Source organism: Heptranchias perlo, unplaced genomic scaffold, assembly GCF_035084215.1.
Source record: "Heptranchias perlo isolate sHepPer1 unplaced genomic scaffold, sHepPer1.hap1 HAP1_SCAFFOLD_591, whole genome shotgun sequence".
Lineage (NCBI taxonomy): Eukaryota > Metazoa > Chordata > Chondrichthyes > Hexanchiformes > Hexanchidae > Heptranchias > Heptranchias perlo.
In genome coordinates this window covers 55,001-65,885 of record NW_027139614.1, presented here as the reverse complement: position 1 = coordinate 65,885, position 10,885 = coordinate 55,001, and the positions used below count along the sequence as shown (strand labels likewise).

Below are 10,885 nucleotides of genomic sequence, written 5' to 3'. Positions count from 1 at the left end.
ATTGGGCACAATCTGAACCGCGCTGCATGCTGGGTGATGCAGCCGCCATTGATGATCTTAATATCAGGCCGAAAAACAAAGACATTGGAAGCAGGGAGAGTGAGTTTGGACCAAGGATTATAAAATAAACTGAAACCCCAGCTCTTTGTGCCATTTGAACCGGCACAAACACACTGCGTAGATGCTCCAGAAAATATTTTTTACGGTAACCTTTATTAATTTCGTTTTCTTAAATGTTGCAAGTGACGGGTTCAATTAATGTAAGGAATCTTACAACACCAGGTTATCGTCCAACAATTTTATTTTAAAATCACAAGCTTTTGGAGATTATCTCCTTCGCCAGGTGAGCAGTGAATGAGGTTCTCAAATCGCATATCTTGTATTAGGCTGGGACACCATCACACCAATCAAAGGTGTCGTTGGTGTTCAGACAGATTAGCCACGGAAAACAGTCGGTCCCAGTATACTGAATACACATTGTGTCAAATTACACAGACAGAGAGAAAGAGACCCGAAAGGCAGAGAGAGAGAGAATATTAAAAACAGATAAGTTTTTTTCCCCCCTTGCTGGTGGGGTAACGTGTAGCGTGACATGAACCCAAGATCCCGGTTGAGGCCGTCCTCATGGGTGCGGAACTTGGCTATCAATTTCTGCTCGACGATTTTGCGTCGTCGTGTGTCTCGAAGGCCGCCTTGGAGAACGCTTACCCGAAGATCGGTGGCTGAATGTCCTTGACTGCTAAAGTGTTCCCCGACTGGGAGGGAACCCTCCTGTCTGGCGATTGTTGTGCGGTGTCCGTTCTTCCGTTGTCGCAGTGTCTGCATGGTCTCGCCAATGTACCATGCTCCGGGGCATCCTTTCCTGCAACGTATGAGGTAAACAACGTTGGCCGAGTCACAGGAGTATGAACCATGTACCTGGTGGGTGGTGTCCTCTCGTGTGATGGTGGTATCCGTGTCGATGATCTGGCATGTCTTGCAGAGGTTGCCGTGGCAGGGTTGTGTGGTGTCGTGGACGCTGTTCTCCAGTGTACTGGGACGTGCTGTTCACCGTGACTGGCCTGTTTGAACAACAACGACATCTTTTGATTGGTGTGATGCTGTCCCAGCCTAATAGAAGATATGCGATTTGAGAACCTTTCACTCATTCACCTGACGAAGGGGATAATCTCCGAAAGCTTGTGATTTTAAAATAAAATTGTTGGACTATAACCTGGTGTTGTACGATTCCTTACATTGGACTCTGCACGTAGGGAGAGAGAGGGAGAGAGAGAGAGGGGCTCATCAAACAGGTTGGAGGAGTGGATTCAATCTGCACTAAGATCACTTCACTGAAGGCAGCCCTCCCTCTTCCTTTCACCTTGCTGCCCCGAGCACCGTTTCCCTGCTCCTGGGTCACTGCTGCTCCGAGTCTGGCCTTTGGGTGATTCCTACGGTCACTCCCTCCCCGAAAACCCATCCTGGATCCACTCTCGCTGAACAGCTCAGGTGAGAGCAGGGACATGGCAGGCCTTTCATGGGAGCGTCACTCTGTCCACAACTGACACCCTGTCCCTTCCTAACAGGTCAATCCCACCACCGAGAATCTTACAGCACAGGAGGCCTCTCGGCCCATCGTGCCTGTGCTGGCTCTTTGAAAGAGCTGTCCCATTAGTCCCACTCCCCTGCCCTTTCCCCATGGCCCTGCAAATGTTTCCTTTCAGTGTTTATCCAATTCCCTTTTGAAAGTTATTATTAAATCTGCTTCCACTGCCCTTTCAGGCAGCTCATTCCAAATCATAACTCGCTACGGAAAATAAAACCCTCATCGCAATCTGGTTCTTTTGCCAATTACCTTAAATCTGTGTCCTCTGGTTACCAACCCTTCTGCCAATGGAAATAGTTTCTCCTTATTTAATCTATTAAAACCCTTCATAATTTTGAACACCTCTATTAAATCTCCCCGTAACCTTCTCTGCTCTAAAGAGAACAACCCCAGTTTCTCCACATAACTGAAGTCCCTCATCCCTGGTACCATTCTAGTAAATCTCCTCTGCACCCTCTCCAAGGCCTTGACATCCTTCCTAAAGTGTGGTGCCCAGAATTGGACACAATACTCCAGATGAGGCCTAACCAGTGTTTTATAAAGGTTTAGTATAACTTCCTTGCTTTCATACTCGATGCCTCTATTAATAAAGCCCAGGATCCTGGATGCTTTTTTTCTTAAAACAGCCTTCTCAATTTGTCACCTTCAAGGATTTGTGTCTGTGCACTCCCCAGGTCTCTCTGTTCCTGCATTCCCTTTAAAATTGTACCATTTAGTTTATATTGCCTCTCCTCATTCTTCCTACCAAAATGTATCACTTCCCACTTCTCTGCGTTAAATTTCATCAGCCATGTGTCTGCCCATTCCACCAGTCTATGTCCTCCTGAAGTCTGTTACTATCCTCCACGTTGTTTACTACATTTCCGAGTTTCGTATCATCTGCAAAGTTTGAAATACCCTGAATACCCAAGTGCAAGTCATTAATATATATCAAAAAGAGCAGTGGTCCTAATACTGACCCCTGGGGAACACCACTGTATATTTCCCTCCAGTCTGAAAAACAACCGTTCATCACTGCTCTCTGCTTTCTGTCCCGTAGCCAATTTTGTAACCATGCAGCCACTGTCCCTTTAATCCCAGGGGCTTCAAATGATCCCTTCTGTCTCTGGACCCCGTTTATACCGTCCTTCCCCAAAAACTTATTCCACAACTCTGCCCTCTGGTGTAGAAAGGTCCCAGCCCTCTGACTCCAACTCCCTGGTTTAGATGAGTGGAGGCCTCCAGCCCATGGAGCACCCCATCTAACGGCCCATGAAAGGACTCTGTGTTTTCCCTCCGCTACCCTACTGAGAGCCTCCCCTCCGGGTGTTCCATCCTGCCCACACTCGCCCCAGTTTGTACACACGTTCCCTTATCCTGCAGTCAAACTTGGAATGAAAATATGCAGAATCTTATCTGCCTCGACAAGGCCCCCTTGTCAGAAGATGGTGGCTTCGAGCCCCACTCCAGAGACTCGAGCACCTAATCCAGGCCGACACTCCCAGTGCAGTACTGAGGGAGTGCCGCACTGTCTGAGGTGCCGTCTTTCTGATGAGACGTTAAACTGAGTCCCTGCCTGCCCCTCTCAGGTGGATGTAAAAGATCCCACGGCCACTAATGGGAGAAGAGCAGAATTCTCCCCTGGGTGTTCTGGCCAATATTTATCCCTCAACCAACGCCACTAAAACACAGATTATCTGGTCATTATCACAACGCTGTTTGTGGGATCTTGCTGTGCACAAGTTGGCTGCCCGTTTCCTAAATTGCAACAGTGACTACACTTCAAAATAGTACATTACTGGCTATTAAGTGCTCAGGGACGTCCCGAGGTCGTGGAAGGGGCGAAATAAATGTACGTTTTTTTAAAAAACAAAGTCCCTTTGACACTGGGGATCAGTCCTGCAGTCCTTTTAACCCCTGGCCCCTGGTACCCAAGCCCTAGACCACCCCTCTTTACTCCGAGGGCTAGTGGAGGGCAGTTGGGGCAAGGGATGCTTTGCCACAAAGTGCCTGAAGCAGAGCCCACTGCATCTTTCACAGGACGACTGGATAACCGTATGAAGCTGAGGCTCGTGCTATGGGGGAGAGAAGGGGAGAGGGGCTTATGTCCCGGGAGGTGGAGGGAGCTAAAACCCACAAACTTCTGACTCGGAGGGGTGAGTGACGCTGACCGAGGAACGAGACAGGGTCCCCGAGACCGAGAGCAGTAAGTGGAGAAGGGGTGGGTGTTGCAGACTGAAGCCTGTGCTGGGTGCTCCTACCATTGGTGTCCCTCATCTCTTCCTCTCGCTGCTTCATGTCGGCAAAGTCATTGACGATCGACTCTGACAGATCCTCCAATCGTCGCAGCTCCACCTCAAGTGGCTTCAGCTTCTCCGCCTTGGCGATCTGGGCAGGGAGAGAGAGAGAGAGAGAGAGACGGTCTGTAAGATCGGACAAAGATGTAGTAAATCCATTGTTGACTTGAGAGACCCACACTACAGAAAGGATATTGAAGCACTGGAGGCAGTGCGGGAAGGATTTACAAGGACGTTACCGGAATTGAGTGGATGCGGACGTGCCCGTCACGATAGATTGAGCAGGCTGGGGCTCTTTTCTCTGTAAAAGACTAAGAGGAGACCCGATAGAGGTATTGAAAATTAGGATTGGTGAATGTGGAGAAACTGCTTCCACTAGTGGGGGAGACCAGAACAAGGGGGCCGAAATATAAGAGAGGCACGAAAAGATCAAGTAAAGAATTCAGGAGGAATTTCTTTACAGAGAGTGGTGAGAATGTGGAACTCGCTGCGACACAGAGTGGTTGAGGCGAATAGTATTTAAGGGGAGGCTTGATGCGTATATGAGGGAGAAAGGAATCGAGGGATATGGGGGCAGAGTGGGAGGAGGCTCGTGTGGAGGATAAACACCAGCATGAAGCCACTGGGCCGAATGGCCTGTTCCTCTGCTGTAGATTCTACATTACCGCAGGGAAGGGGATATAAAGCACGGACACTCACATCTTCATAGTTCTTGGCTTCAACTCCATGTTTGGTGTTGAGAATAATCAGCTGGTCAGGAACTCGAAAATGGCCTGAGAACAAGAAAACACCAAGCTTAGGACCGGCCCCCACCGACACCCCGTGTGGGACCCGCGCCCCCGCCGACATTACTGCTCCATGGTCATGGAACTACGCACTCCCACAGGGGCCCCTGAACCCCCAAACCCACAGGGACTCCGCACTCCCACACGGGTCCCTGAACCCCCAAACCCACAGGGACTCCGCACTCCCACACGGGCCCCTGAACCCCCAAACCCATGGGGACTCAGCATGCCCACACGGGTCCCTGAACCCCCAAACCCACAGGGACTCCGCACTCCCACACGGGCCCCTGAACCCCCAAACCCACGGGGACTCCGCACTCCCACACGGGCCCCTGAACCCCCAAACCCACAGGGACTCCGCACTCCCACACGGGCCCCTGAACCCCCAAACCCACAGGGACTCCGCACTCCCACACGGGTCCCTGAACCCCCAAACCCACAGGGACTCCGCACTCCGACACGGGACCCTGAACCCCCTGGCTTCTGTGATGGTGGGGATACCGGGAGGAGGCCGAGATGGATCATCCACTTGGCACTTCTGGCTGAAGATGGTTGCAAACGCTTCAGCCTTGTCTTCTGCACTCACGTGCTGGACTCCGCCATCACTGAGGATGGGGATGTTTACAGAGCCTCCTCCTTCCGTTAGTTGTTTAATTGTCCACCACCATTCACGACTGGATGTAGCAGGATTGCAGAGCTTTGATCTGATCCGTTGGTTGTGGAATCGCTTAACTCTGTCTATAGCATGTTGCTTCCGCTGTTTACCATGCATGTAGTCCTGAGTTGTAGCTTCACCAGGTTGGCACCTCATTTTTAGATACGTCTGGTGGTGCTCCTGGCATGCTCTTCTACACTCCTCACTGAACCAGGGTTGATCCCCTGGCTTGTTGGTAATGGTGGAGTGAGGAAAATGTCGGGCCATGAGGTTACAGATTGTGCTGGAATACAAATCTGCTGCTGCTGCTGATGGCCCACAGCGCCTCATGGATGCCCAGTTTTGAGCTGCTAGATCTATTCTGAATCTATCCCATTTAGCACGGTGGTAGTGCCACACAACACGTTGGATGGTGTCCTCAGTGCGAAGACGGGACTTCGTCTCCACGAGGACTGTGCGGTGGTCACTCTTACCAATACTGTCATGGACGGATGCATCTGCGACAGGTGGATTGGTGAGGGCAAAGTCAAGTCGGTTTTTCCCTTGTGTTGGTTTGCTCATCACCTGCCGCAGGCCCAGTCTGGCAGCTATGTTGCTAACAGTCCTTTTATACTTGTTTTAACTGTATGATTCACTTGTTTTATTCCTTATGCTAGCTGCACTTGTGTATTTGGGCAACAGACCTACCAGACCACATCTAGAATATACTGTGTGCAGTTTTGGTCTCCTTATTTAAGGAAGGACATAATTGCTTTGGAGACGGTTCAGAGAAGGTTCACTCGACTGATTCCTGGGATGAGGGGGTTATCTTATGAGGAAAGGTTGGACAAGTTGGGCCTGTATACACTGGAGTTTAGAAGAATGAGAGGTGATCTTATTGAAACATATAAGATCGTGAGGAGACGAGAAGGGGCAGATGCTGAGAGGATGTTTCCCCTTGTGGGAGAGACAAGAACTCGGGGACCACAGTTTAAAAATAAATGGTCTCCCATTTAAGACGGAGATGAGGAGAAACTTTTTCTCTCAGAGGGTGGTGAGTCTGTGGAACTCTCTTCCCCAGAGAGCGGTGGAGGCAGGGTCAGTGAATATTTTTAAGGCTGAGTTAGATCGATTCCTGATTAACAGGGGAGTCAAAGGTTACAGTAGATGGACAGGAAAGTAGGGTTGAGGTCACAATCAGATCAGCCACGATCTTATCAAATGGCAGAGGGGCCGAATGGCCTACTCCTGCTCTTAATTCGTAGGTTCTGATGCTGTTTTTCTCACTTCTTAAAAATATCACACTTGTTTTTCATCACTGCTGTATTATTTTTTAATCAGTTATTTTATTATTTCCTGTATTTTTTGATGAACCTGAAGTATTTATATTACCTGTGACACTATTTGTGACCTGGACTTTGTTCTCATCCCTTTTTCTTATCAGTAAGCTATTTTCACTTTTATTATTATTTCTGCCCGAGCCCTCCCCGTACCCCAGGACCCCCCCCTCGGACTCACTCACCCGGGGGCAGGCGGCTCTCGAAGCAGATCTCGAACATGTCGTAGTCGTCAGTGGTGAAGGCGAATTTGCCCTTCATCGCCTCCTCCTTATAGTACAGGATGTGGGGGGAGGAGTCCGTCACCTGGGGGAGGGGAAACAGAGAGGTTACACCCTGGCTCCAGCCCGGAACTGTCCCCCACAGCTCCCTCCCCACACCACCCTCCCAATGGTGGAAAGGTACAAAAAGATCATTAAAAAGGATAATGGAACGTTGGCCTTTATCTCGAGGGCTGGAATACAAAGAGGTGGAAGTTATATTACAGCTGGACAGAGCTCTGGTCAGACCCCATCTGGAGACACTGCGTCCAGTTCTGGGCACCGTCCCCTCAGGAAGGATATATCGGCCTCGGAGGGGGTGCAGTGCAGATTCACCAGAATAACACCGGGGCTAAAAGGGTTAAATTACGAGGACAGGTTGCAGAGACGAGGCTTGTATTCCCTCGAGTGTAGAAGATTAAGGGGTGATCGAATCGAGGGGTTTAAGATGATTAAAGGATTTGATGGGGTCGATAGAGAGAAACTATTTCCTCTGGTGGGGGGAGTCCAGAACAAGGGGGAATAATCTTAAAATTAGAGCCCGGCCGTTCAGGGGTGATGTCAGGAAGCATTTCTTCACACAAAGGGGAGTGGGAATCTGGAACTCTCTCCCCCGGAAAAAGGGGAGGCCGGGGGTCAATTGAAAATTTCAAAACTGAGATTGATGGATTTTTGTTGGGTGAGGGGATTAAAGGGAATGGAACCAAGGGGGGAAATGGAGTGAAATACAAACCAGACATGGTCGGAACTGAATGGGGGACAAGGTCGGACTGAATGGGGGGACAAGGTCGGACTGAATGGGGGACAAGCTCCCTCTCTCTCTCTCTCCCCCCCCCCCCTCTCTCCCCCCCCCCCACTCTCTCTCCCCCCCCCTCCCCCCTCCCCCTCCCCCCCCTCCCCCCCCTCCCCCCCCTCCCCCCCCCCCCTCCCCCCTCCCCCCCCCTCCCCCCCCCTCCCCCCCCCTCCCCCCCTCCCCCCCCCCCCTCCCCCTCCCCCCCCCCCCCTCCCCCCCCCCCCTCCCCCCCCCTCCCCCCCTCCCCCCCTCCCCCCCCTCCCCTCCCCCCCCTCCCCCCCTCTCTCTCCCCCCCCCCCTCCCCCCCCCTCCCCCTCCCCCCCCTCCCCCTCCCCCCCCTCCCCCCCCCTCCCCCTCCCCCCCCTCCCCCTCCCCCCCCTCCCCCCCTTGAGGTGGGGGCGGGCGGCCGGCTGTTCGCTCAGCTCGGACTCTCCGCTCACCAGCCTGTCCTTGTGGATCTCCTCCCGCAGACACTTCCTGGCGTTGGACGGCAGCTGGAAGGAGATGGCGCCGGCGGCCAGCAGCTGGTTCAGGGCGGCGAGGGGCAGGAGCAGGGCGGGGGGAGGAGGTGAGGGCCCTGAGGCCCGGGGACTGGGAGTCGGGAGGGGCCTGAGGCCGGGGACTGGGAGTCGGGGAGGGGCCTGAGGCCGGGGACTGGGAGTCGGGGAGGGGCCCTGAGGCCGGGGACTGGGAGTCGGGGAGGGGCCTGAGGCCGGGGACTGGGAGTCGGGGAGGGGCCTGAGGCCGGGGACTGGGAGTCGGGGAGGGGCCTGAGGCCGGGGACTGGGAGTCGGGGAGGGGCCTGAGGCCGGGGACTGGGAGTCGGGGAGGGGCCTGAGGCCGGGGACTGGGAGTCGGGGAGGGGCCTGAGGCCGGGGACTGGGAGTCGGGGAGGGCCTGAGGCGGGGACTGGGAGTCGGGCCTGAGGCCGCTCTCGGGTCGCTCGGTTCCTGCGCGGTTTCCAGGGGCAACGGATTCCGGGCCCAGGCCCAGCGACCGTTACTATGGGCGGCCTGGTATTATGGGATGGAGGGAGAGGCCTGTCCCCAACTTTAGTTCTTTCAATGTGGACGCCGGGCAGGGTGGGATGTGTCGGAGGTCCCCGGGGTGGTTTGGGTCACGAGGGGAGGGGGGAGACAGGCTGAGGGTGGGGGGGACTCGGTTTGGGGTGAGGGAAGAGGGGGAGACAGGCTGAGGGTGGGGGGGGACTCGGTTTGGGGTGAGGGAAGAGGGGGAGACAGGCTGAGGGTGGGGGGGACTCGGTTTGGGGTGAGGGAAGAGGGGGAGACAGGCTGAGGGTGGGGGGGACTCGGTTGGGGTGAGGGAAGAGGGGAGACAGGCTGAGGGTGGGGGGGACTCGGTTTGGGTGAGGGTGGGGGGGACTCGGTTTGGGGTGAGGGAAGAGGGGGAGACAGGCTGAGGGTGGAGGGGACTCGGTTTGGGGTGAGGGAAGAGGGGGAGACAGGCTGAGGGTGGGGGGGACTCGGTTTGGGGTGAGGGAAGAGGGGGAGACAGGCTGAGGGTGGGGGAGACTCGGTTTGGGGTGAGGGAAGAGGGGGAGACAGGCTGTGAGGGTTTCAAATCAGTAAAATAGGTCCTTGAAATGTGGCTCATTCCAGCAGACAGGTCTCCTGGTCAAACCAGTCCTGCCCTGGGCTGTCCCTGGATTAACATGAGAATGGACAGGTCCCTGAGGGAGACCCATTGAGATTCAGTCTCATATCTCAAAGGCTGAAGCAGGGAGCTCCCCGGGGGGAGGGGATGGCCGTCTGTCTCGTCCCAAACCCTCCCCAGGGGCGGGGACAATCTCTCAGTCTGCCAGGGTCCTCCAGCCTGTCCTGAGTGTATTTCTCTCTCTGTCTCTCTCCCAACTTTTCTCTTTAGATTCTCTGGTTTGTAACCGGGATTTGTGTCTCAGTGTTGGTGCTGAGGGATTGTCGGTGTAACTGGGAGAGGGAGTGGGAGGGAGGGGGGAGAGAGAGGGAGTGGGAGGAGAGGGAGCTCTGGGCTCTTCCTGTGCCTTTTTAATCCCTTGCTTTTGTATTTTAATCAATTCCCTCTCTCTCTCTCTCTCTCTCTCTCTCTCTCCCTCAGGATACTTTTTGATGAAATGCTGCAAGGAGATGATCCAGAAAGAGACATTTTGTGAGAAGGATGAGGGGGAATCCTGGGCCAAGAATCGTTCTCTCCGCTGGGGACTGACTGACTGAGACCTTCACCGCAGCCTGGACCCGATGGGGGCCACGTGAGTAATGTCTGGGTTACTCTGGGATCACTGGGGATCACTGTGACATTCTGGGGACACTGGGGGATCACTGGGACATTGTACAGGAGCTGACACTGAGACACACACTGACCGTCTGACAGTGCAGCGCTCCCTCAGTACCGACCGTCCGACAGAATATCACCATCTGTTCGAGCCCAAATTCCTCCCTTCATTCATTGCAAGTGCAACTTTTCAGAAATAACACAAAGTGGATCAAACTATTATTCAGAGGCTGACAATGTGACATATCTCGGGTCTTAATTGAAATTAAAAGCTCTTTCAGGGAGCGTCCTGCAGCATGCAGAGAGCCCAAATGTGAAAACAGCCTCCAAATGTTTTCTTAGTTTGAAGTTTAATTTTTGAAAAGGTCACTGACAACTCAGAAAGAAATCGTGTTAATTCCGAAGCCATTTTGGGCCCCCATGTGAAATTGTATTGTAATGGAACCACACAGACACATGGGGAAGCTCGGGAGCAAACTGATTGGAATTTGAGATTTTAATCCCATATTCATTTGTGGCACAGCTCAGCTCAATTCAAACCCAATGTCTGTGCAAGGGACACGTGTCTCCTGACTGTACAGTGTGTGTGTGTGTGTGTGTGTGTGTGTGTGTCTCAGTCTCACTGGTCCCATAACATAACTTTAAAGCAGTAAAATTAACCCGAACCTGCTCCAAAGACAAAACCGATCCAGATCTTGAAGGTGTGATGATTTCCTCCTTCTCTCTGCTCTGTTGGTGGGAGGCTCATTTCCAGTCCCAGTTTTTTGTCTAATCCCCATGTCTGATGGGTTGGTTCCTGTGAACAGTTTGTCAGAGAGTGTTTCACTGCCTCAGGGTGTTTACAGACACGGGCAGTTGGAACGATTATCTGTAATCACCTGGCATTGTTCTCTGACTACAAAGCGGTACCTTTCATGGAATCCCACACTCACCTGACGAAGGAGAAA

General features: G+C 53.2%; 1 protein-coding gene and 1 pseudogene across 1 annotated transcript in view; one reads left to right on the top strand and one right to left on the bottom strand.

Annotated features, from left to right (window-relative positions):
* Positions 1 to 283: 283 nt before the first annotated feature.
* Positions 284 to 10,885, bottom strand: part of LOC137316603 (transmembrane emp24 domain-containing protein 10-like) — a 14,944-nt gene continuing 4,342 nt past the window's right edge. The window contains exons 2-6 of the mRNA XM_067980476.1: positions 8,111 to 8,247; positions 6,803 to 6,923; positions 4,561 to 4,634; positions 3,826 to 3,952; positions 284 to 862 (exon numbers count right to left, since the gene is read on the bottom strand). Coding sequence (XP_067836577.1) covers positions 705 to 862; positions 3,826 to 3,952; positions 4,561 to 4,634; positions 6,803 to 6,923; positions 8,111 to 8,247 — 617 coding nt within the window. The 3' untranslated portion in view covers positions 284 to 704. The remainder of the gene's footprint in view (positions 863 to 3,825; positions 3,953 to 4,560; positions 4,635 to 6,802; positions 6,924 to 8,110; positions 8,248 to 10,885) is intronic.
* LOC137316606 (zinc finger protein 585A-like) overlaps positions 8,556 to 10,885 on the top strand; it is an 18,166-nt pseudogene continuing 15,836 nt past the window's right edge.